Source organism: Garra rufa, chromosome 5, assembly GCF_049309525.1.
Source record: "Garra rufa chromosome 5, GarRuf1.0, whole genome shotgun sequence".
NCBI lineage: Eukaryota > Metazoa > Chordata > Actinopteri > Cypriniformes > Cyprinidae > Garra > Garra rufa.
Window position 1 is genome coordinate 34289267 of NC_133365.1, and position 27833 is coordinate 34317099.

At 36.3% G+C, this 27833-nt stretch overlaps 1 protein-coding gene across 9 annotated transcripts in view; it reads left to right on the top strand.

Annotated features, from left to right (window-relative positions):
* Positions 1–27833, top strand: part of phldb1a (pleckstrin homology-like domain, family B, member 1a) — a 74950-nt gene that overhangs the window by 7719 nt on the left and 39398 nt on the right. For 7 of the 9 annotated variants that reach the window (XM_073839854.1, XM_073839859.1, XM_073839857.1 and 4 more), the window contains exons 2-5: positions 13194–13295; positions 17300–17423; positions 19428–19598; positions 25144–25269. In XM_073839854.1, the coding sequence (XP_073695955.1) occupies positions 13194–13295; positions 17300–17423; positions 19428–19598; positions 25144–25269 (523 nt within the window). Of the gene's footprint in view, positions 1–5825; positions 5971–13193; positions 13296–17299; positions 17424–19427; positions 19599–22451; positions 22611–25143; positions 25270–27833 lie in introns of those variants that run through there. The other 2 variants (XM_073839855.1, XM_073839862.1) reach the window with 2 other exon arrangements.

The window sequence follows — 27833 nt, forward strand, 5'->3', positions numbered from 1 at the left end:
GTTGAACTATAGATCTGCTATTTTCACAACTTATAAGTGACACTACCCAACAGCAAAACTGACCTACATTAATTTGTTAAAAGACTACTTTTTCCCCTTTTTTGACTAAAACTAGACTAAAACCTTTTTGACTTTTCGTCGACTAAAATTGGACTAAAACTATCACATATAGAAGTGACTAAAACTGGACTAAAACTATTAAGCATTTTAGTCCAAAAGACTAAGACTAAGACTAAATCTAAGATGGTTGTCAAAAACAACACTGGTGTCATTGTAAACCATAATGATTGACTTTGGTGTAAAACACAAAAGGTTTTAGCAGAATGCAAGAAATAAAATCACGTTTGGAATGATGGTCAAAATTCAAATTTTTGGGTAAACGATCCTTTATTATTCCTAAAACTGTGATGAAATGAAAACAGCATGTAATGGACATTAATTTTTGAAGAAAGAAACAAAATGTAGTGTGCACTACGGGTACAGCGGAGAATGTGGACATTGCGCTTTGTTCCGGCATATTTGTGTGCGTGTGCACGAAAGTGTGAAATATTTGACTGAAATAGGCAGGAAAGATGGGAAATGCTTACTTGAATGTGGATATTTTAAGTCTAATGCTCGCTGAACAAAAAAAAAATGCACATAATGCAAGAACTTTGTACTCCCTCTTGGACAGTTCTGAAGAACATCAAGACATTTTTGTCATACTGCTGTGCGAGTGAAACAAACTCAGTCTTTCTTCTCATTTTCTCAGAAGCACACTCTGATATAAACAGTGTTCTGATCTTAAGCGTTTCTGCCACGCAAGCACTGTGACTGTTTTCTGGGGTGAGATCTGTGGTCAATCTTTGTGACGCCTTGTTGCTTTATTCTGATACTATAATAAGTGACTAGACTGTTGCAAAATGCTGCAAGAGATTAATGCCGCATGTTCCTGCCATCAAAGAATTTATGAGTGAGACCAAAATGCTTAGCTTTGATATCACATGTGTTATTCCAAGATAGCAGTCCAGCATGGAAATATGGAAAGTTATCCAGATGCTAACTTTCCTGCTTGTGTGCTTGCCATGTGTTGACCATAGCAGCCTCACATGTGAGTCACTCTGGACGTCTGAACTAAATGTCTCACATATAAAAGTTGGATGTTATTTGGTGGAATAATCACTGTCTCACATTAAGTCATTGGAATTTTGTCCCCTAGAGGACAACAAACGCATAAATAACTCTATAATAAGGCACTGGTGGTTCGAAACATAGGACTGCTTTAGATTATCAGGCCTATTGACATTTTTTCTCAGTTGTGGGTGAAAAGGGGGCAGCTGGAGACTGTTTATTCCCAGAGAGTGGCTAGATCATTGGGTCAACCGACAGGAAGAGTTCCCGCTTTGGAGCCCACACCGGAAGAGTCCGCTTCTCTTCCAGCTGTGGTTGCCTGGTTGCTGCTCAGATTTGTTTGTGTTCATTTTTTTATGTGTTTGGACTCTTTTGACATCTGTCTTACTCACTGGCAATAGCCGTGGAAAAAAAGCCTTTCGTTCTTGTTCTCCATCAGCCAGACATTTTCCTTTCTGATTCATGGCTTTCCCATGTTTTTTAGGATTGTTACCAATCAGTCTGGCTCGGTGTATGATGGATTGCTCGGTTGCATGTTCACTAAGAGACAAAGCGTAAATGTTTGCTTAGGAGCTCCATGACAACTTTATTGACAATTTTTTGTTCCCCGCATCTTGTTTCCATAAATGAATAATTATGTAACAAATACCCTTAAAGTGACTCATATCAGCAGTTGTGCAGCTGTTTAACATCAAAAACACCATTTTTGTTTTGCCTATGTGGAGGAGGGAAGAACAGGAAGTGAGTAGGGGGACTCCACCTGGAATATCAAGGTCCTTTCCGTCCTCCACAACAGCGTGTAAACTTGAATCTGTTTTTTAAAATAAGTCCATCTGCTGCATTGATGGTGATCTGATAATGTTAATACTATTCCAAGTATCATCAATCATCTTCTAAAGGCTTTAAAATAAAATAAAAAACATGACATTTAAAGTTCACTTCCAGAACAGGAAAAAATTTGCAGTTAGTGTCTTTTTTTCTTCAGTCGTAAAAGAATTTTTTTTTTTAGGACAACATTTTGAAGTTTTTGAGTTTAGAGATACCCTAACTGTATTTAACCAGATTACACAGAGTTCGCATGTGCACCCGCAGAGCTAGACAAGCATTTGAGGTTAAAAAGTGTATAAATGGTCCTTTTTTTTGGAGAAAATAACAGATCGTTTCACTAGATAAGACCCCTTTTTTAGATTAACTATTTCTTTAATAATTAAATTCATTTTAATTGACCATTCTATAGAATTGGTGCAAAGTCAGAGTTGGAAACATCTTTTTAAAAAAAAGGGTCTTTTCCCACAAATTTTGTATGTATGCAAATTCATATGTATAATATCCAGGTTACGCATTTCTCGTATTTGCGCAGTTAATTTTCATACTGCATTTTCATAAAGTTTTCAAATATTTGTCCTCTCCCCAAATTTGTCACTACCGAAACACATTAATGTATAATTTAATAAGAAGGGTTACATTGACCTTTTAAGATTTTGTTTATATCTACCTTATCTACCTTATCATATCTATATTTTTTTTTTGCTATTTTATTAAAATGTTTTCAGAGGTAAATCAATAACAATTACAATTTTAACAATATTGCAAGTGATTTATTGTATTTTGAATCCAGTTTTCATTTGTAAAAGACAAAAAGTTGATTATACTGATTTCAAAGTTCATTAAATATTAGGGCTGTCGAAAATAACGCGTTAACGGCGTTAATTATTTTGTTGTTGTTAATTACGTCAAATTTTTTAACGCATTTCACGCATGCGCAGTGTGACGAATCATTTGTCAGGATTGGGGAGCTAGAGGCGAGATGGAGCAAGGTGAGCCTATGGACGGATTCAAATATAAAAAGAATGATGATGGTACAGTTAACAAGTACAAGCCTTTGCGACAGCCCCTCTGCAACTGGAGTGGTTATAGCCAAGCTTAGGCCCGGTTCTACTGGGGTAGACGGTGCTATAGCCTACCCTCAAACGAAAGCAAAGCAATTGAAGATCTGACAAACAATCCAGCGTTGTTCATCTCCTGACTAAGTGTAGACGCGATGTAAATAAAATATTCATTGTGTAGTTTAGAAAGCTTTATTGATTATAACGGAACGTTGTGAGATCTCTATGAACTAGATTTGTGACGCTTTTAGTGATAATAAAGGGAGCGCGCTTTGCACTTTCCATGCCATAATCCATTCAGAATTTGTATGAAAATTTTGTTTTTCTTATGTTTTGGGAATTACATCTGTACATCGTACAATTACGTTCATTCTCGAAAGAGCGGTGACTGACACAGTGACAGAGTGGAGAGTGGAAGATAAAGCCGCTTTGCAGGTCATCGAGGCACCAGCTCAATCAATTGCATTTTTTCAGTGGAAGCAATTTCAAATTATCCGTCATTTTTGCTCACAAAGGAAAAAGTAATACACCAAAAAACGTTGCAGTGTTTTTATAAAATAAAGAAAACAAAAATGATGCGCTTTCTGTCGTCTTGTTCTTGAACAGGAGTGCTTAACAAAAATAAAGCTAAATGCATGCCTCACAGACATGATAAACATATCTATAGAAAGTTTTAAATTATTACTTAACGAAATAAAACAAATCGAAAACAAAAACTTGTTTAATATGTAATCCTTAACGATAAATTTCTCTCTCAAGGCGCGTCCAAAAATGAAATTGCAGGATCTTTGCGACATTGACTCACATTGACTCACAGTGAATACACTTTATTAATAAATAATTCAGATATGTCCTTACTCTTTCCCCGACACATTTATTATTTATTTTTGCCGGTATTTGTTTTAGCCTACTGCGTGCGATTGAACGCGGATCTCTTCCAGTTGCGCCATCCCAGCCGTTATCGAAAGTAAAAGCGAAAGTCTTGTGTTGTTTCCACCAGCGCGACATTATTGATGGATGTCTAAAATATAAAAAATAAGGAGTAGCCTAAAACAGGCCCGATGCGGGCCCTGGCATAATATGAAAATGTGAAAATTATGTATCCTGTTATTTATATTTTGGTATGCATTTTAGAAAAAAAAAAAAATGGTTAGGATTCAGGTGTTGCAAATAGTGATTAATCATGATTAATCCACTGAAAAGTCTGATTAATCTGATTAAAAATTTTAATCATTTGACAGCCCTATTAAATATACATCGAACCAAACATAACATCTTAGTTGATGATTCAAAATACTTTATTTTTGACAAAACATTCCATGTTTCAGTTGTGACTGCACATTTTCGGTAGTGACAATAATGTTTTGATAGCGACCACATCACATTACAGAAGTTTAACTCGCATACTAAAACATACTAAAATACAAAGACATTTGCATAACTGTACTAAAATTTTGTTTATTTTTCCCAAATAAAGGATTATGTGTTCCCTTTTGTCACTACCGAAACGTTGATGACATGTTTCGATCTTTACTGTTAACACTCTGCTAGTGACAGCACAGAAAAGATGCTAATCAGCACATGGTTAGCTAGCACAGTCCTGAACAGTTGTACTCACAAAAAAAACCGAAAACTTCACCAAATGTTTTGACGTGATGTTTCGGTAGTGACAGTTTTAGATACTTTTGAACCTAGCTTAAAGATGCTAATCAGCACATGGTTAGCTAGCACAGTTCTAAACAGTGGTACACATATAAAAACTAAATGTTGTGGAATAACACTCAAAAAAAATGTGGACCAGTGGACATTTCAGCACGACAACGACCCAAAACACACAGCAAGTGGTGAAGAAATGGTTAGCAGACAAAAACATTAACGTTTTGCGGTGGCCCAGCCAGAGTCCTGACATAAATCCAATTGAGAATCTGTGGAGGGAGCTAAAGATCAGGGTGATGGCAAGGAGACCCTCCAACCTGAAAGAGTTGGAGCTCATCGTTAAAGATGAATGGGCAAAAATACCAGTGTAGACATGCAAAAAGCTGGTCAGCAATTATAGGAAGCGTTTGATTGCAGTAATAGCCAATAAAGGCTTTTCTATTGATTATTGAGAAGGGTATGAATAATTTTGGACACGCCACTTTTTGTTTAAATGTAAATAAAACCTACATAGCTAAAATATTTTTTCCACAATGATGTCTCTTGTACATCGTCTTATTATCTTTTGGGAGAAGCCTGTGTCATTTACGGTCCAAAAAAAAAACTTGCTGGTTGAATAAAAGTAACTTTAAGTCAGAATTTGAAAGGGGTATGAATAATTTCGGGCTTGACTGTATATATATATATACAGTACTTACTGATATTTTAATTATTATTGTGGGTTTCAATCGATAATAGAAAGATTTTAGTAAACATCTAAGATTTGAATAATCAAATGCTTTTTAAATGTGTTTTTTGGTTGTGGGGCAGCAGTTTGCACCAATTCTGTGGAATGACCCCAATATGTTTAGCATGTTTTTGAACAGTAAACTGAGCATACATGTAGTAAACAGTTCAGTCAAGTTTTAAAAAAGTCAGGACTTCTGTGTGACGTTGTAGATATATGTCCCTCGTGATTCAGCTTTCTAAATTTAGACATAAACTTCACAATTATTCACGGTTGCTTGGAAAGACAGACCTCACACCTGGATTCTGACAGAGACTTTTTTATGTGGATTCCTCTGCTAGTGCCTTCTATCTCTCTCTCGCTTTCTCTCTCCGTCCCAGCTGTGGTGGTACTATGTAATTCAGTCCTCCAGAACTTCAGAGCATTCAGTAAGAGACATGAGCGAGCAGCAGAGACAAACAAACAGCAAGAGCTGGACTGTAGACGGTCAGCCAAAGGCTCAAAGGCGTAAACACAGGACATAGCACTGAGATTGTGAGTAAACAAGGCCATGCAGCAGCAGAGCGGATCTTTCTTAGGCTAAAAAAGATGGTGAGTGGGCTTGATGTTGCTTATGGGTGTTTAAGAACTTGGTATTTTGTATTTCTAAACACTTTAAATAACAATTTTGGTTAGTTTTAGTACTTCATTGATTTGAGCAGCTGTAAAAGTGACTGAGGATAATGCATAATGCTGCATTACATCAATGTGTATTGCATAAAATTTATACAGATATTATTTTTAGTATACATTTAATAAATAAATTAGATTTTTATAGTTTAATATTAGAATATATTTTAATTTGTATTATTAGTGTATGTATATTCATTTTTAGCATAGATTTATTTTTATTTATTTACCTTTTAATGTGCTTTTTGTTGTATATATTTAACTGCTGCCTGTCTTATTTTTTATTTTATTTTTTTAAATAAAAGACATTTTAAATCTCAATTTGATTTAAAATTTTCATGGCATTAACATGGGATAAAAAAGTCATGAGGCCTTCATGTTTCCAGTCTTTGGTTTCTATTTCCCAGATTCACCTACTGTTCTTGCTACATTTAGCTGTACTTATATTAGCTGTATGTTCCTGCTGTGGTTTCCTCACTTCTCCCTGTAACTCTTCAATACTGCCATGTGTCTATGTAGCCTGTATGATTATAACCCCTGTAAGAGGAGCTTTGTGGTCTGTGCTATGTGGTTGAGTCTATTTTCTGCTGCAGAGGGCAGGACACAGTGGCATAACTGCAGACTTAATGACACGTTTCAGAGGCAAGCTACTTACCGGCATGAAAAACTCCAGTTGAACTGCTATTAGGTGTTTATCTGTTTATGCGTGAACAGGTATCTTTGAATTAAGGCCTCAGTGTATGTCTGTGTGTGCATTAATGCCAGTGTCTCTGTATTGTCCAGTTGTGTGTGACAGTGAGAGCAGTGACCATATTCAGTATAGTGACAGAGGCTTTCTGTTCTCTCTTCCCTCTGTGTCATACACTGGATGTGATTGTGAGAGGCGGCCCGCAGCACTTGCCAGCTGCACTTGCAAACATGACATCAGGAATGAAGGGAGAGAGAGGCTAGCTAGGGGAAAGAGCAAGAGAAGAGGAAGTTTGGTTTTGTACCAGCTGTTGAGTTAAAAAACGTAAATGTCCATCATCATCTTAATCAATATTCATTTACTCTGCCTAACCTGTCTTCGCTTGTTTGGAGAGGCAAAGCGTCTCATTCCAGTCATCTCCCTGACTGGACATGCCAGCAGAGGAAAGAGAATTTCTTGCATTAACCTCACGCTGCTTTGCCTTTCAAACTTCTCTGCAAATTAGAATGTCCTTTTAGATGCTCTTCATGGAAACAGTTGACTCATTGGACAACTGGCAGAATAAGGTAATCTGTTACATAATGTTATATTAGTTTGCATATTGGAAGTAATATTGAAAATGCAGGGTCTGTTTTCGATGTTTTGTTATAGCTGACTGTGAATGTTGAATGTAGCTTTGTGCTAGCTAAAAGTACATTTAAATAGGAATACTGATTTCGAGTGTTTATAATTAAACCAAGAGATTCTGATTTCTAAAGATTCATTTACAGTTGAGGTAAAAAGTTTACATACACTTTGCAGAATCTGCAAAATGTTAACTATTTTACGAAGGTAAGAGGGATCATACAAAATGACCCGAATAAGATATTTCACATAAAAGACATTTACATATAGTCCACAAGAGAAACTAATGGCTGAATTTATAAAAATGACCCCATTGGAAAGTTTACATACACTTGATTCTTAATACTGTGCTGTTACCTGAATGACCCACAGCTGTGTTTGTGTTTTATTTTGGGTTTTTTAGTGATAGTTGTTTATGAGTCCCTTGTTTGTCCTGAACAGTTAAACTGCCCACTGTTCTTCAGAAAAATCCTTCAGGTCCCACAAATTCTTTGGTTTTTTTGTGTATTTGAAGCTTTTCCAGCAATGACTGGATGATTTTGAGATCCATCTTTTCACACTGAAGTCAACTGAGGGACTCATGTGCAACTATTACAGAAGGTTCAAACCAGTCCCGGTGCCAGGACACGTCCCCCGGAGGCTTGTATGATTCTCAGTCATAATTAAAATGACTGAAACAATTTTTATTTGGTTAAAAACACTGAATATAGGCTAAAAGCACTGAGCGTGTCTATCTGGCGGTTGAAATCGGATTCGGTTTCGTTTATTGAATTTAAAATGGTTTTCCGGGGGTGAAGAGGTCGGTCCTTCAGATCCGCAAAGCCCCCCCAAGCCCATAAGCCAACCTCAACCCCAACCCCCCCCCACTGAAGCTGGGCCTGGTTCAAACACTCAGAATCAAACACAATGCATTAAGTGCCAGGGGGTGAAAACTTTTTGAATTTGAAGATCAGGGTAAATTTGACTTATTTTGTCCTCTGGGAAACATGTAAGTGTCTTCTGTGGCTTCTGAAGGGCAGTACTAAATGAAAAAAAATATGAAATTTAGGCAAAATAAGAAAAATGTATGCATCTTCATTCTGTTCAAAAGTTTACACCCCTGGCTCTTAATGCATCTTTTTTTCTCCTGGAGCATCAGTGAGTGTTTGAACCTTCTGTAATAGTTGCATATGAGTCCTTCAGTTGTCCTCAGCATGAAAAGATGGATCTCAAAATCATACAGTCATTGTTAAAAAGGGCTCAAATACGCAAAAGATTTGTGGGACCTGAAGGATTTTTTTGAAGAGCAGCAGGCAGATTAACTGTTCAGGACAAACAAAGGACTCATGAGCAACTATTGTAAGCTTTTGACCTCAACTGTATTTGACACCAGAATTGCTTGTTCTGATTCTAAACAGCTAATACTGTTTTTATTGTTAATATATTGTCAAGAAAAATGTTGCATGGTAAAATGCTACATCGCAAAGTTTTGTTGACAATACGCTTGTTCCTCAGTAAAGATTTATTTATTTTATTTTCTATTGGATGTTTGGAATCAGAGCCAGTGATTTTGGAATAAATTACTCTTTCAAATCAGAATTACATGTTCTGATTGTAAACAGCCAAACCACCACTGAGAAATGTAGTGAAGTCAGTGCACTTCACTGATTTTTAATGACCATTATATACAGAAATGCACACATATGGAAAATATTTGTATATTTGTTCAAAAGAATAAATGGCTCGTTTGAATCTGAGTTAAAGGGATCAGAGTTATATTAAAAATGTCCTGGCTCTTCAAAGCTTTATAATGGCAGTAAATGGCTGTTTAGATTTTGAATTTCAATAAAGTGCATCCATCCATCATAAGAAGCACTCCACATGGCTCTGGGGGGTTAATAAAGTCCTTCTGAAGCAAAGCAATGTGTTTTTGTAAGAACAATATCAATATTTAAAAGGTTATAAACCGTACTATTTAGCTTCCTCTAACTGTCATACGCATGTTCACGAGAGAGTGGCGTTTCAGCGGATGACGTAGAACGTAGGTGGAGCGTAAGCTCTCATGAGAATATGCTAGTCCCGCAAAAAAACAGCAAAGGGAAACCAGTCTCCTCTTGGCTTATATCCAAATTCTCTGACATTTTTCTTTACAAATCTTCATTTTGTACTTCTAATTTTTGACTGTTTAATTTGCGCATACGACAGTTAGCGAAAGCTAGAGATTGTGGTTAATGTAGTTTAAATATGCATAATTTTTGTATCGATTTGCTTCAGAAGGCCTTCTTTATCCACCTGGAGCAATGTGGAGTACTTTTTATGATGGATGGATGCACTTTATTTGACTTTAGAATCTCAACGTCCATTTACTGCCATTAAAAAGCTTGGAAGAGCCAGGACATTTTCTAAATATAACTTCGATTGTATTCGTCTGAAAGAAGAAAGTCATATACACCTAGGATGGCTTGAGGGTGAGTAAATCATGGGGTAATTTTCATATTTGGATGAACTATCCCTTTAATTGTTCTAACTGTAAACAGCTAAACACACTACTTAAGCAATAAAATCACATTGCAAGTTACAATACCATTTTGAGTAAATATCTTTGCTACTTTAAAGGTTGTATCAGCGATTTCTAGCCTGAAACATAAAGTGTCAAATTCAGCTGACCTTTCATCACGATCCGCTCGCTGCCTGCCCCATAAATTGTCTGTGAAAAAAACGCGTCTCTCTGGTCAGCCTAGGGTCCGAGATATGCCAAAAAAAACAATCGGCACTACCAACCTTTCCACACATAAACAAACAGTGTTCCAACCAATCAGCGTCAGGGGTTTGGTGTTGTGAACTAGGGCTGCAACAACGAATCGATAAAATCTATAAAAATCGATTACTAAAAGCGTTGGCAACGAATTTCATAATCGATTCGTTGTGTCGCGCGACGCAGAGACATTTGGTTGTTATTATATATATTAAAAAAAAAATTGAGCGCAGAGCGGAGTGGACACATTTGGTTGTTATTATATATATTAAAAAAAAAATTGAGCGCAGAGCGGAGTGGACACATTCGGTCTCTCTCCCGCTCTGATGCCAGCAGAGTTCGGCACCTCATAAGCTGTGTTTCCATCCAAAATGCGAATTTAACTTATGCGCAAAACTGGAACATTTGAGCATAAAGCACCGTTTCTACATTATATATATATGCTGCCCCGATTTATATCAAACATGTTTGATAAGCCTACTTTGGCTAGCGTACTTTCACAGCAACCAATGCTCGATCGCAAAACAGCTGCTGTACGGGTCGTTGGATAGTGGAGATGGAGAAAACTACTTCTATAGTTTTTGTAACACTGTCTGTCTGTATAATGTGTCGAAAACATACCACAACCGTAAGGAGAAAGAGGAGCTCTGCTGAGGTGAAATCGTCTCAGTTTTGAATAGGGCTGTGAGGGTGGCACGTTGTTTTTTTATATATAGCCTACACTTCAGTCAGCAAACAAGCAGCCTAAAAACGCTCAAATAAATCAAAGAAATAATATATTTAATTAAGAAAGTAGCCTAAGAGTATTAAATAGGCTATTAAACAAACATTCCTTGTAAAAATGTCCGACAGCTCATCAATTTTTGGCCGACTGAATTTCCAGTCCGACTGTCTTTTTTTCTCTTTCTCTTCCTCATTACACAGCTGCTGTTTTTAATAGCAAAGTGATTACATTTATTTTCGTTCCTTTAGTTTATAAAGTTAATTTAGAGATATATTTGGAACACTTTTTGTTTGTTAAATTCAAGTTTTTGTTTTTTAAAGTTATACCTAGCAAACAGCGGCAGACAGATCTAAAGCCTGCTTAATTCATCGCGATTTAAATTAAAATCCATTGATATAAAAAACTTAAAACATATCACAATATTAGTTTAATCATTCAATCAAGATAATTCCAAAGTTTGTGCGGAGAGAAGCCCGCTTTGCAGGACATGGAGACGCCAGTGCAATGTGGAATTTCTTTTTTGCTCATAAAGGTAAGAGTAATTTACCACCCGGGCCGGAACTGTAAAGGGTCTACCTTAGTTTGTGTGTACTAACAGTATCAACAAAATGTGCTCTTAAAGAAAACAAACAGAATACGCTTGATATCTTTGGTTTAAATAGGAGCGCTTCACAATAATTAACCGAAACCCAGGTAATTGCCTCACAAACACAATATCTATAGAAAGCTTTAAATTATTATTTTACTATAAAACGAAATAATTAAAATCGAAAACAAAACTCTTTCATTAGCTAATCCATAAAGATGCATTGGGCATTAATGAGCAGATGGCAGGATCGTCAATTTCATCTTTGCAACACTGAATCAGAAAATACTAGTTTATTAATAAGTAATTCGAATATTTTCTTAATTTTTGCCTTGACTCATTCATGGTAATTACTTTTGCTGGGGCTTTGAGGCCAGTTTTGCGTGCATTTGAATGCGGAACTCTTCCAGCTGGTCGCTGCTGATGGCAGGACACTAAACACCGCCATGGCAGAATGAATGTAGCAGAAAGTTAGTCAAGTTATCCCGTTCCAGCGTGCAAAGTCACATGACTTTTTTAATGCGCACTGAGGAATTTAATTTGAGAGGCTTCTTGATGGGAAATGCCAACCATGCAGCATGTACACCACAGCAAGCCGCTGTCTTGACGGATAGTAATTTTAGTTTATTTAGTCTATATATTTGGCAGATGTAAAGCATACATGTGTATGTTTTTTGTGTTAGTCCATTTTTATTTTATTATTATTATTATAACAGTTCAAGGAGCAACATGTTCGTGCACTTTCTAAAGATTTTAGTTCTGTTTTTGAATAAAGGGTTGTAAATCCCTTGTTTTTTTTTTATCCGATTCATCGATTAATCGAAAAAATAATCGACAGATTAATCGATTATTAAAATAATCGTTAGTTGCAGCCCTATTGTGAACACTGTTTGTTTATGTGTGGAAAGGTTGGTAGTGCCGATTGTTTTTTTGGCATATCTCGGACCCTAGGCTGACCAGAGAGACGCGTTTTTTTCACAGACAATTTATGGGGCAAGCAGCGAGCGGATCGTGAAGAAAGGTCAGCTGAAATTGACACTTGTTTTAGGCTAGAAATCGCTGATACAACCTTTAAGTGACGTTACTGTCCTTCACGGATTCACAATGGATGTTGTGTACACAGATACATACACACATAGACCCTGATGCTCAGTTTGTCTTGCGGGTCTGTTTCTCTCTGATTTCTAGTGTGTTTTGTCTGAGAGACGCTGGTATGAGTCAGAGACGGAGGAGAGGTGAGGGAAGGAGGGAAAAGGGGAATTCAGGTTAGGGATGTTCCAAAATGACTGATCTGCTGTGATGTGTGTACTGACCTGAGGTCTTCTCTAGTTTGTTCACGCTAATGTGCCTGTGTCTGTACCATAGATAATTTGCTGCATCTGTTCACTGAGAGTCTGGGTGAGTGTGTGCTTGTGTGTGAGATGAGTCACACTGACTCATGCTGTGTATTTCAGCTAAGATGCAGACTCCAGTCTGTTCACGACAGTTGGTTAATCACAGTATGCATTTGTAAGACTGTTGCATCACTGTATTTTGTCTACAATAAGGAAACACCTGATATCACTGTTAAGCTCACTGTTAAGATCAAAGACACAAGCCTGAAATGTTGTAACTGTGCCAGATTTAAATATTTATTTTAATAGTCTGTTTATGTTGAATAAATAAAACAAATATGTTGTGATCATGACTCTAAGTCTCCTCACATTTTATGAGACTGAACCTAATCACCCCTTTTGGTGTTTTTTGGACTTTTTAAAACATCTCGCTGTTTATCATTTTGTAATTCCAGGATCTTAATGAATGTCATGAAGTGACTGATAACTCCATAGACATGGACAGGTTGAATCGGAATGTTCCAGAACATGGCCGCCAGACTCACCAGGTCTTACAGGTGAGTGTTTGAGCTGAGAGGGTAAATCTCACATTTTAGCATTTCATATATTACCCACATACACATATGTGACCCTGGACCACAAAACCAGTCATAAGGTTAAATTTTACAAAACTGAGATATATACATCATATGAAAGCTCAATAAATAAGCTTTCTATTGATGTATGGTTTGTTAGGATAGGACAATATTTGGCTGAGATACATTTATTTGAAAATCTGAAATCTAAGGGTGCAAAAAATCTAAATACTGAGAAAATCACCTTTAAAGTTGTCCAAATTAAGTTCTTAGCAATGCATATTACTAATCAAAAATTACATTTTGATAGGTTTACAGTAGGAATTTTACAAAAAATCTTCATGGAACATGATCTTTACTTAATTTCCTAATGATTTTTGACATAAAAGAAAAATCAATAATTTTGACCCATACAATGTATTTTTGGCTATTGCTACAAATATACCCCAGCGACTTAAGACTGGTTTTGTGGTCCAGGGTCACATATGTTGCGTTTCTATGTTTTTATACTGTACAAAGTAAATTTTTTCATTTTAGATTTTCAAAAAACTGTATTCTGTTTTATTTATAAGCTGTTTTTTATTCTCATGGAGACCAAAAAGATCCCCACAGGGACAAAGTTTTGGGATATTGATAAGTTACTTTTTAATGGCAGTCTATATTGCATGCATACAGAGTGTTTTACTGTTGGATTAATTGTCATTAAAATCTTTTAAAAGCAGAATATAATACAGTACCAGTCAAAAGTTTTTGAACAGTGGTCTCTTCTGCTCACCAAGCATACATTTATTTGATCCAAAGTACAGCAAAAACCATACAATTCAATATTTAAAACAGCTTAGAACAGTACATTTTTATTTAGAATTCTTTGATGAATAGAAAGATCCAAAGATCAGCATTTATCTGAAATAAAAAGTTTTTGTAACATTATGCACTATATCATTCAAAAGCTTGGAGTCAGTTTAAATTTTTTTGGGGTAAAGAAATTATAGAAATTGATACTTTTATTTAGCAAGGATGCTTTAAATTGATCAAAAGATAAAGGATGATAAAGACATTTATAATGTTACAGAAGACTTATATTTCAGATAAAGGCAGTTCTTCTGAACTTTCTATCCATTAAAGAAACCTGGAATAAATTACATTGACATGAAAACAGTTATTTTAAATAGTAAAAATATTTCCAAATTTTACTGGTTTTGCTGTACTTTGGATCAAATAAATGCAGGCTTGGTGAGCAGAAGATACTTCTTTAAAAAAAAAAACAATAAAAATCTTATTTTTGACTCGTAGTGTATAACAGCATTAATATAATATAATATAATATAAGGTGTTAAAATGTCTATATCAGCACGCCCGGAAAAAAAACAAACAATAGACAAAGAATTCTGAAAAAAAAGGTTTTGTCACCTAAATGTGGAGTCTGCAGACATCCACAGGAAGCAGAAAATGAAGAGGTGAACTGTTCCCTAATTATGGGGTTAATCTTCAACACTGTTGATCCGTGAGGCTGAGTTCAGCCTTCTGTCTGCATTTAATCTTGCTCAAACACTGCACTGTATTCAACCAACCAAACATTGCTGGGTCTCATAAAAATCAAGCCGTTAGTTCAGTGCACCTGTTAAAACTTCAGTAGTAAAGTTGAGTACACACACACACATGCAAATACACACAGAAACAAACAACTGAGCCGTATGTGGAAAAAATGTCAGAGGACAATGGAAACTGTGGAGCAGCTTTTGACGCAGCCCTATTATCAGGAGATGACAGCATAAGATATGAAAGCTAAAACAAACTACAGTGACATTTAATCTCTTTAGAAAGAATTCATACATTGTTATTAGAAGGCTTATTGCTGTTCAATTTTAAAGGTTATTTTTATGGATGCTGGTGCTAGACTCAAAGAAAAAAAAAAAGATGACATCTGAAGACACTTTAAAGATGTGTAAAACTGGTATGGTGTGAAAGTTAGAGGGGTAAAGTCCGTTCATACCACGGTTATGGGACTAAAAACAGCCAAGGATCCTGTGCCTGCTATCACAATCACAACCCATGTAATTAATAATTCCCCGCTATGCATTCAATGCAACTTTTGCCTGATGTATTGTTGATTTATGAATACAGTTGAGGTCAAAAGTTTACATACATTTTGCAGAATCTGCAAATGTTAACTATTTTACCAAAATAAAAGGGATCATACAAAATGCATATTTTTTTATCAAGTACTGACCTGAATAAGATATTTCACATAAAAGATGTTTACATATAGTCCACAAGAGAAAATATTAGTTAAATTTATAAAAATGACCCCGCTCAAAAGTTTACATACACTTGATTCTTAATACTGTATTGTTACCTGAATGATCCACAGCTATTTTTTTGTTCTTCAGAAAAATCCTTCAGGTCCCACAGATTCTTTGGTTTTTCAGCAACAATGACTGAATGATTTTGAGATCCATCTTTTCACACTGAGGACAACTGATGGACTCATATGCAACTATTACAGAAGGTTCAAACACTCACTGATGCTTCAGAGGGAAACACGATGCATTAATTATTTTGTTCTCTGGAAAACATGTAAGTATCTTCTGTGGATTCTGAGGGGCAGTACTAAATAAAAAAAAAAAAGATATTTAGGCAAAATAAGAGAAATGTAAAAGAAATATTCTTTCTGTTAAAATGTTTACACCCCTGGCTCTTAATGCATAATGTTTTCTTTCTGGAGCATCAGTGAGTGTTTGAACCTTCTGTAATAGTTGCATATGAGTCCCTCCGTTGTCCTCAAAGTGAAAAGATGGATCTCAAAATCATGCAGTCATTGTTGGAAAGGGATAAAATACACAAAAATGCTGAAAAACCAAAGAATTTGTGGGACCTGAAGGATTTTTCCTGAAGAACAGCAGTTTAACTGTTCAGGACAAACAAGGGACTCATTAACAACTATCACTAAAAAAAAACAAAAAAACACAGCTATAGATCTTTCAGGTAACAACACAGTATTAAGAATCGAGCATATGTAAACTTTTGAATGGAGTCATTTTTATAAATTCAACTATTATTTTCTCTTGTGGACTATATGTAAACATATTTTATGTTAACTATCTTATTCAGGTCAGCACTAAATAAAAAATACCATGCATTTTGCATGATCCCTCCTATTTTGGTAAAATAAATATCATTAATTGCAGATTCTGCAAGGTGTATGTAAACTTTTGATCTCAACTGTAGCTGTTTTCACATTGCAGCCACTGTAACTTGACCTGGGCCGTCCTTGTGATGTCAGAACATTCTCTCTTTTTTCTAAAAGAAAATAAACTTCTTCAGTTTTTTTGTATGTTTATTTTGAATATAAATTTGTTTTTGACCAGCCCACTGGATAATCCCAATGGTCAGTTCATTCCTAGTAAATTCAGAGTATTACATCCCAGAAGGGGAAAAGATACTAATGTGAAATTTCCACTGGTTGTTCAGTTCCCAAAATCCTTTCTAGTGCATTGAAGCCTGTGTGATTTATAACATCATCTAAAGACACAAATAAATGATTTCCTTATTTCCTTATTAAAAACATGAATTACGATTAGTTTTCATGTAGAACAGCACTCTCTCACACATCAAAGTGTCACTTACTAAGCAAATAATCCCCATGCTGCCCTTGAGAACCTCCATCTGTGACATGCTGAGGCCAAATATGTTCCTCCTTTAGTCATTTATCGGTCTGGTCTTTTGTCTTTCATCTAACAGCGAAATCCTGTTAGCCTCTTAGCCTGCATGGTGGTACCTGATGGAGCTAAACCCATTTAGCCTAGTTAGCCTCTTACCCTTTTGATGCAGTACTCAATGGCCCTAACTGAATTACACTAATCCTGTTTTAAAAACCCAGAGCAGTCGTCCAAAAAAGTACAGGTCAAAAAAGTACAAATCAAAGGTTGTAAAATATGACCCGTTATTAAAAGGTTTACTGTTGTATTGTCCTCATATGTTCACAGGGCACACCACTGGACCTGATTGAAACAGGCAAGACTCTCAAAGTCCAGGCAGAACGACCCCATCTTGTCAGCTTGGGAAGTGGCCGTCTGAGTACGGCTATAACCCTGCTGCCCCTGCCAGAGGGTAAGTTCAGTCATTTACTATATAGTAACTGAATGCGATACACACCCTCATGAAGCATCTCCAGCAGATTCTATCTACTAAATTAGATGCAAACACTGAGGATGTGGTTTGCTGTGGACTTTGTGCTTAGTGGCAATTCTGGGAGCTAATTATATGATTGCGCAAACAGAAGAGATGCCAGCTGAAAAGCTAGGGATGACAAATTAAGATTAGTGTTTGTGTGTTTGTGTGTTTGTGCGGTGATGGGCAGGAAGTTCATGAGAGAGGACAAACCTCACTGTACTGTCCTCATAGCTTGGCTAGGCTTCGTTTCACGAAGAATGACAAATAGAGGACTTCTCCTCCCCTGACACTGAGGAAGAATGAGAGCAAGCATGCAAGTATAAATCCCAGAGGAAGTGGATGTAGTGCACTATTCATCAGTGAATCATTTTATAGTGGATTGAATACATAATTTCCTGTGCTTAGACGATAGATGGATGAAGGGACATAGACAGACAGACATAGATAGATAGATAGAAAATTCATTATAATTAAATGGATAGTTCACCTAAAAATGAAAATTCTGCCAATAATTAGTTACCCTCATGATGATTCGTTCATCTTCGGAAAACAAATTAAGATATTTTTGATGAAATCCAAGAGCTTTCTGACCCTGCATAGACAGCAATGCAACTAGCAAGTTCAAGGCCTAGAAAGGTAGTAAGGACTTCGTTAAAATAGTCCATGTAAAATCAGTGGTTCAACCTTAAATTTATGAAGCTACGAGAATATTTTTGTGCCGAATAAAGTCGTTACTTTTGTTTTCTTCTTGCACAAAAAGTATTCTTGTAGGCTTGTAAATTTAAGGTTGAACCACTGATTTCACATGTTCCGTTTTAACGATGTCCTCACTATCTTTCTAGTCTTTGAACTTGTCTATACAGGGTCAGAAAGCTCTTTAATTTCATCAAAAATATCTTAATTTGTATTCCAAAGATGAATGAAGGTCTTACAAGTTTGTAACGACATGAGGGTGAGTAATTATGGCAGAATTTTCATTTTTGGGTAAACTAGCCCTTTAATAAATTACATGTATATATTGGTGCTATATATAGTATTGATTGAGGTTTCTATATAGGACTGAGTACTGAGGTTTCAGCTGTTTCTTGTAAATTGAATTCACAATGGCAGTGTCTTCGGAACAAGACAGAATTATGAGGCTATGACCTGACTTTGACACAACCCCCTGTTGCTTCACACTGTGACTGAGCTTGCTTGAGTGAGAGCACATTTGTCTTAGGGAATGCGTATGACTGCCTAAAAAGTGTTGTCTTTTAAAGAATGAATTATGTTCATCTTCAATCTAAAGTGCAGCATACACCCACGCCTGTCACTTGCTTCTTACCACTGTCTCGGTCACGTCTTTTCTCACAATGGGCTTGGGTTATGGCTCTTTTACTCACATCTGCCTCATAGACACTTTGAATGAAATAACTCAGACGGGGCCAGTCACTGGAGGAGGGGTGGGGGTTCGTCTGTCTTGTCTTTGTTAAAGAGGCAGACATTAACCTGTCCATTTGCTGCAAAACTTGTGCTGCAGCATTTCGTATATTTCTTATATTATCTTGTAATGATTTAAAAGTAATTAAGTCATATTTTCAATACATACTTTTTAAAACTTATATGGAACCTTGATTTGTAGCAATAGCCAACAATAGATTGTATGAGTCAAAATAATAGATTTTTCTTTTATGTCAAAAATCATTAAGATATTAAGTAAAGCTCATGTTCCATGAAGATATTTTGTAAATTTCCTACTGTAAATATACCAAAACCTAATTTTTGATTAGTAATTTGCATTGCTAAGAACTTTATTTGGCGATTTTCTAATACATCAGATTCAATATATCAAAGTGACCCTTATGACTGGTTTTGTGGTCCAAGGTCACACATTGTTAAACTTGTCTAATCTGTGCAGCTTTATGCAGCAATAATTAACTGAATCTCCATCATATGTTGCAGGGAAGACTACACTCGGTCATGGGAACACAGACATTAATATTCAGGGTCCGGGTGTCACTCCTCAACATTGCTACATTGAAAATGTGGGGGGAGCCATCACCCTGTACCCCTGCGGAAATCAGTGCTCAATGGATGGCTTAGCAGTTACCAAACCTGTCAGACTCACACAAGGTAAGCAATGGCGCATTTACAGTTGCTATAGATTTTTAAAGGTTGTTCTTGAGCTCATTCAACTAATTTCAGCTGCATATTTATTGAATAGCTTAGCTTTATTCTTAATTATTCTTACATCCAGGTCTGCATCTGAAGATACATTTTTATTTATTCGCTTCTGTGAAATAATGGCACACTGTGTCTTGCTGATGGTTTATTAATGTTAGAGTTCTTTTGGATTTTCGCTTTTATTTTTAACTGGTTGCCTTGAACGTTTTCGACAGTTAATCAATAGATTCAGCTTACACATCAGTAAAACACATTTCTAAATACCATTCCACTTATCAAGAGGCTTAGTCATCGAGCGGCTCCAGTGGACAAATGTTTCAGCTCTTGTCAGAATGGATGGTCTGCCTGGCTCTAAAGTTAGAAGCAGGCATATAAGTAAATGAGAGTTAAGGCCTGTGCCTAAAGGGATAGTTCACCAAAAAATTAAAATTGTGTCAGTATTACTCACCCTCATGTCGTTCCAAACCTGTAAGACCTTTGTTCATCTTCGGAACACAAATTAATTTTTTTTTAATTAAATCCAAACACTTTCTGACCCTGCATAGGTCCTACCACGGTCAAGACACAGAAACATGGTAACGACATCAAAAAAATAGTCCATGGGACATCAGTGGTACAATTGTACTTTTATGAAGCTACGAGAATACTTTTTGTGCACAAAGAAAACAAAAATAACTACTTTATTCAACAATTTCTTCTCTGTGAACTATGTTCCATCAAAAAGTTTTTTATCAAAAGTATCTTGATTTGTGTTCCGAAGATGAACAAAGCTCTTACGGGTTTGGAACAACATAGCTGTTGGGTAAGTAATTAATTTGATGTTTATGGGCATCCAAGATGTATGTGACTTTGTTTCTTCAGTAGAACAGAAACAAAGATTTTTAACTCAAACTGTTGCAGTCTGTCAGTTATATAATGGCAGTCAATGGGACCCATGGCTTTGAGAGTCAAAAAAACATACACAGACAAAAACAAAATTAAACCCTGCGGCTCTTAAGACATGAAACAGTCGGTCTGTGCAAGAAACTGAACAGTAGTTATATCATCCACCGCAATGTCCAACTGTCTTGAGCGCGTTCACAACAGCCGGCGCGTGACGAGTCAACATGCTCTGGCATAGTAGACGCGCGCATGGAAGCAATCTGTCGCACGTATACGTCACTTATTGTTTACACAGAGAGATTGTGGGTACGGCGGCTACTCAAAATCGTACATACTTGTGCTTATCCTGATTGTTGCAACTGATTAAAAAACTATAAGCTTACGTTTGCTTGCGGAAACTCATCCAGGAGTGTTGACTTTAACCGACTCTTAACTTTTGAGCCTGATCGACTTAAGTTATGGTTGCTTGCTCTTTGTCATGCGCCGGCTGTTGTGAACACGCTCAAGACAGTTGGGCATTGATGTGGATCAGAGGTAAAAAAAATGATATAAATACTGTTCAGTTTCTTGCACAGACCGATTGTTTTATGTCTTAAGACCTTAATGTATCATCACAAGCTGCAGGGTTTAATTTGGTTTTGTCTGTGTGTGTTGTTCTGACTCTTAAAGCCGTGGGTCCCATTGACTGCCATTATATGACTGACAGACTGCAAGTTAAAGCTGAGTTGTAAATCTTTGTTTGTGTTCTACTTAAGAAACAAAGTCACCTACATATTGGAGGCCCCCGGGGGGTAAGCAGATAAACGTCAAATTTTCATTTTTGGGTGAACTATCCCTTTAATGACAGCATTTTCATATTTGGGTGAACTATCCCTTTAAATTCAGAACACTGTGAATCTTCTATAATCTATGTAATGCAATAGCTGACTTGACATCAGATAGTAACCGTTTCACAGGTAAGATTGCATTTCTAAAGCTTAAATTACTGTGTGTAACCATTTTGTGTTAACAATGATAAGGGTTTGTTTAAACATCCCTTTAAAAAAACGTGACCTTACACTACTCTTGAGCTATTTCAGGCTCTCCACTTTGGAATCACATCAGTGTATTTGTGTTATACGTGGGGCCAGGAAATTGCACCATGATAATGATGAGGGCTTGTTTGAACTTCCATTTGAAGAACTTGACCTTGCCCTGCTCTGTTGGGCTATTTCAGGCACTCCAGAATCACATTGCTATTTATCAGTTATATATATTGGGAAAGTGTAGGCTAATGCTACAGAAATATGATGTTTTGTTTATTTGGATTCTTAAAATATGTTTTATCTCATTAAAAGCAGCTGTAACTATTAAACAAACACGTGTTAAGATAGCAGATTTCAAGGCTTTAATGCTGCACCTAAAGCATATATTTTTGACGTTTAGCTATGAGCAGTTTGTTTAATACCAATTCGAGTATTAAGGGATTGTGATCATGTTGAGCCAGATGATCTGATTTGCAGTCTGCCTCCCTGTTCGCAATCTGTGCATGACAATAACGTGAGACAGCCGGCGAGAGGACAGCTGTCCGACGTGCCACCCATGCGACTTCCAATACACTTGTCTTAATGAGGCGTCAATAGTCCTCAACAGACATAATGCCCGTTAAGTATGCGTTTTTACGACTCAGACTAACTAAAAATTTCGAGTTGCATTACAATTAAAACAACTTCTAGCGTCTAAACATCCCGTGAAGTGCAGAGTTTCCCCACAGGAGAAAACTATATTTCTATCAAATTACCCGGATGTCGGACACTTTGTCGCATTAACTGCTTCTTTTTTGTCTTGTCCGTTTTCTTTGGACTGGCGATGACAGTCGGGCAGGTGACAGCTGTGCTGTTTTGTGTTGTAGCAGAAGTCAGTGAGTGGACTCTCTGTCGTAGAGCTTGACATTTGCATCACAAAAGCTGCGGACACACACACGCGCTCAGCGCTCTTTAACCACGCGACACGCGAGAGCTCCACACAAACACAGTGTCCGTCGTTTCCCAACGTTTCCAATCGATTGGATATAAGTTTGAGTTTTATTTTACAAACCTGGTAGGTGAAACTGCTTTATCTTTACCAATGGTTACCTTGTTACGCTGTAGAGTTGCGGTTTTGTACTCTAAATACAGTGTATATTGATTAACCATTGAACGCTGTTTATTAATCCTGTTGTGTTGGTTAATGTGTGTTATGAAAAATGATAAGGGATTTTATTTATAATTTATCTAAACTATAGCTGACTATATTAAATATACTATAGTCAAACTTTACTTTGTAAGCTAGTGTCTTAAGATACATGTGCTATTGACCAGATTTTTTCATTTATTTCAGTGATGTGTGAAGTAAATATAAAGTTAATATACAAATAACGTAAATATTATTTAATGTTCTTCACAGAGTTATGCTTTAAAATACTGTTATTTAATGTTCTTATGAATGTTCTCAAAACACATCAGCTTTTTTATTGGTGCTTAAAAGAATAAGACAGCACTGCAATGTATTTTCTCTCTTTTTTTTCTGGATTACTACAAAACTCTTTTCTGACCTCATTATGGCCAGCCTGACCCCTCTGATGCCCCCTTGTGCCATATGTCTGTTGGATTGTTAAGTCTTTAGTTGTGTAAATAGAGGTTATAGTCTGTCCTCAGTGATTTGACCTTTTCATTCTGTCTGTACCACATTTTTAGGAAGTTTACAAACAGAGTTGTTTTCATGAGTGAATTCGCAGACTGACCCGTAAGCAAAACAGATACAGAGATTGTTCCCTAGTGTTTAGATTATTCTTAAAATGAAGAATGCATTTGATTTTTAAAATATTACAGTCAGTTCTTTCTTGAGTCTCAAATATGTGGCTATGTCCATGTTTTCTCAGAGTTTCAGAACAAATTCATCTTGATAATGTCAGATAACTTCGATAGAATATGATATGTAATGGGTTGCAAAAAAAAATTCAGACAACTGTTAGTATGACAATATTTACACAACTATCAATACTTTGTTGACCAGTTACCAAGCAATGCTTACTTTTGTTCAGTCTGAGGTGTAAAAACGCTTAAGCAAAACATGTTTTGGTTAAAGTGTCTGAATAATTTTTGGTCCCAAATGTTTATCAGTTTTAGTTCACTTTATGAAGAATTTTTGGGTATAATATCTCATAGTTTATTTTGCTGTCCTAACTTACATAAATAACCTATAGTGTCCTGCACCCACTAGTAAAATATGAAAAATGATATCTGGTGTCTGAATAATTTTTGGTTTGACTGTATGTACAGAGGTGAGCCAGTGTTAAAAATAGGGATTTTAATATTCAGTTGAATAACGGAATGCTTTTAAGTGGAGCTTGTGTTAGTGTTGCGTGTCATATCCTGTCCTCTACTGTAAGTCAGCAATGAGTCATACTGATCTTATATTCTCTCGGTGCTTTCTGTGCCAATGTTCATTATGAAATGGAAGTCTGGGTCATAATTCACTGGCATTGTGACAGACTCTGCATTGATCCCTCTCCCCCATTAATCAAAGTACTTTCATAAGGGCAGAGGGACAAAGTGATATGAATGTATAGAAGGTATATTTGTGCATTTCCTAGTAATAGACAATCTTAGTTTAATCTCATTGTCTGAACTCTGATAATGCAAGATAAGCCGTGATATGAGTTGCAATAAAGCCTGTAAATAAAGACGAAGATTCAGGCCAGACAAATGCTGTATTGGTTGGACTGATTGCTTATTGTTTGGCTTTATTAGGTTTCATCCACACCCCTGTTTTGTTTCATTTAGATGTTCTAGATTACCTTGAGAGAATAAAGTCATATTTATGAAGATATAATTACTTTCAGCAAATGGAATGAGATTACTTTTGTTGAGGTAAACCTCCATTCAGGGTTGCTGGGTATGGTGCTGCCAACTCCACCCAATAAAATTGTTAAAAAAAGGTCACAGAAAATGTCAGCTGACTTATAAACACTGTATATTTCACAAATCCTATCACAAATCCTTAGCCCTATATTGCTGTAATCATGTATTTACTGGTGTAACTTAATGTATTAAGATGCAGACTTTAATTCAGTCTTTTTTGTTTACTTGAATAAAATAAATTTCACCACTGAATAAAAAATAAAAAAATAATTGCGACTTTTTATCTGACAATTCTGACTGTTTGTCTCAGATTTATGAGATACAAACTGACAATTTTAAGTTATAAAGTCAGATTTCAAGATATAAACTCACAATTCTGACTTTCTCTCAGAATTGTGAGTTTATATCACAGAATTCTGGGAAAAAAAGTCAGAATTGTGACTTTAAATCGCGCAATTCTGAGTTTATTACTCGAGATTGCAAGTTTATATCACCTAGTTGTGACTTAATTTCTCAGAATTGCAAGTTTATCTCACAAATCTGAGAAAAATCAGAATTGCGAGTGTATCATGCAATTCTGAGAAAAAAGTTACAAGTTACAAAGTGTCGAAAACGGGCTTCCATATAAAGCAGTGTATAAATTCTTTCTAATTTTTTTCATACTGTGAACCTTCATTTATTTTCGTATTTTAATGCTGTTTTTCTGCTTGCATATGCTTTTTTTTCCACAGGGTGTATGCTGTGTTTTGGTCAGTCATCCTTTTTCCGTTTTAACCACCCAGAGGAGGCCCTCAGGATGAAGAGTTTGATGCCAGGTGGAAGCCCTGGATTTACCAGTACCTACAAGAACCATTCAGGTATATATGCAGAAGCAAAATTACACTGACCTGGAATCTGGTAGTGTAAGACAATTGCTCTGGATGCAATGGGGAGTTAAAGTTGCTGAAGGCACTCAGAGAGAGAGAGAGAGCTACATTTGCAAATAATGGTGCACATTCCGTTGATTTAATTTCTAAATGTTACAGCAAACGGGGCACAGAGAGGCATTGTACCCTAGATAATTATAACAAGTTCCAGGCACTGCTCAGGTGACACAAATCTGCCTAAAATAACTCGGCCTAATCCTGCCTCTTTAATATCCATGTTATTGGAGAAAACTCCAGCTGTATCTTTGCCCATTTTAAACACTGCTCTCACTCATTCAGCATTGACTAATTTTAAATAGTCTAGAATCCAGGAAGTGAGATCCTTGGAGGAGCAATCGCTTTGAAAAGAATGGGAATTTGAATGGCCACAGGCACTCTGTCGACTGCTGGAAAGCCCCTGTTGGGTGACCTTGGCTTTGACCCTGTTAGTTTAGAATGCTTGAACACCATATCGGACATTTTTAAAGAAACATGACACCATGACAGCGAATATCACATTGTTGTGATACCAGTGTGGGTGTTAACTGCCGTATGCATCATTGTTTTTGTGACTGACCGTATAGGTCTTTCATTCAGTAGTAGTTAGTCTGATTTAAAGATACTTGTCTGTACTTGGAAAATAAAAATGAAAATGTACAATAAATAACATAAATAACAATATGGAAGACATTTGCAGTTATTGGTTGAGCACAATTATTTTTACCTTACATGTTATGAGCAAACAGGAAAGGAACTTTACCTTATGAAGCAGTGTGCCAAAAAAACATTTTTATGTTTAATGGTTACAGAAAGCTGATTAAATTTAGTTTTTTACTTCTACATTTAATTCTTGAGAATCTTAGCCACTTTCATCAGTAGATTCAGGAAAATTGTATCTTTGGATGGTTGTGGTACCACTTCTGCTCTGACTGCTGGACAGTAGAAGCATCATTTTCCAGAAATCTCATGACCTAGAGTGGTGGCCAAAATTATTTGAACACTAGTATTTTCACTAGCTAAAAAATGGTTTAAAGTCAGTTATTTCTATCTTTTGCTGGAGTGTATCAGTAGGAAATATCAGTTTTAATAACATTTAATAACAGCCAGTGCTCCACACAGAGATCTGATCTCATCATCACCCAGTCTGTCTGGAATGACATGAAGAAACAGAACAAACTGAGACTAAATCCAGAAGAACTGTGGCAACATCTCCAAGATGCTTCAAGAGACCTACCTGCAAAGCTACTTGAAAAACTTTGTGCAAGTGCACCTAGGTCAAAAGCTGCTTTGGATTCAAAGGATGGTCACACCAAATTTTGATTTAATTTAGTTAATAGATGTTAATTGATAAAATCTATTTATTTATTTATTATTTTTGGCATCATCCTCATTTTACAGCATTTTTACGCAAGTGCCTAAAACTTTTAACAGTACTGTAGCTTTGCAGGTAGGTTTCTTGAAGCATCTTGGAGACGTTGCCACAGTTCTTCTGGATTTAGTCTGTTCCCGTTTGTTCTGTTTCTTCATGTCATTCCAGACAGACTGGATGATGATGAGATCAGATCTCTGTGTGGAGCACTGGCTTTTGTCAGACTCCTTGTGCAAACAAAAATCTCACTGGTTTATCACAAATAATGGCAAAATGAATGTTTGGAAATGTAAATTGATATTTCCTACTGACACACCACAGCAAAATCTGATGGAAATACTAGTGTTCTACTAATTTTGGCCACCACTGTATATTTCAAAATGAAACAGCATTTGTGTGGTCACTTCCTTTATGTGTTATGAGCACATATTCTCCACACTGTACCACGACTCCGACTAAAATAACGTGTTTATTGCATGGTTAGTGCACCGGTGGCCCTGGCTGCAGAGAGCGAACAGAATTGAGTGCGTTCAGCTGGTCTTAAGTGTGCAGAATGAGTCATGCCATAATTCAGGCTCCATTCTCCTCTGTCCACTCCGACCTTTGGGCTAAGGGTGGGATTCCTGCCATCCGCAGTCGGTAGACTAAGAGACACACCCAGAGTGTGTGTGTAAGAGAGGGGGAGGTGTGTGTTTATATGCATTGTACCAAGCCCTGTCCTGCATGAGCTCAGACCACATGTGGTATGAGTGAAATATGGGCCTGACAGTTTTAAATATAGAATTTAAAATCCATGTGATTGCCAGATTTGAGAGAGTGATGTCTGATTTCGGTTTGGTGGTTGTTGTTGTTTAAAATCAAATCGAACAAAAAAGATCAAAATAGCTTTGAAATATGTAGTAAATAATTTTTTTTATATAATGGATTGTCATTATTTATTATTAAAAGTATAGTTCTGGGTTAAGTAAAAAAAATGATACATAAAAGACACTTGAAAGTAAATAAAGGCAGAGTAAAATGTTTTAAAGTATGTTTTAACCTTCATTAAAAATGTATGTTTGGGGACTGATTTTTAAAATTGTTTGGGGTTAGAAGAAGTCTCTTTTTTCACTAAGGCTGCATTTATTTAATGAAGAATGCAGAAAAA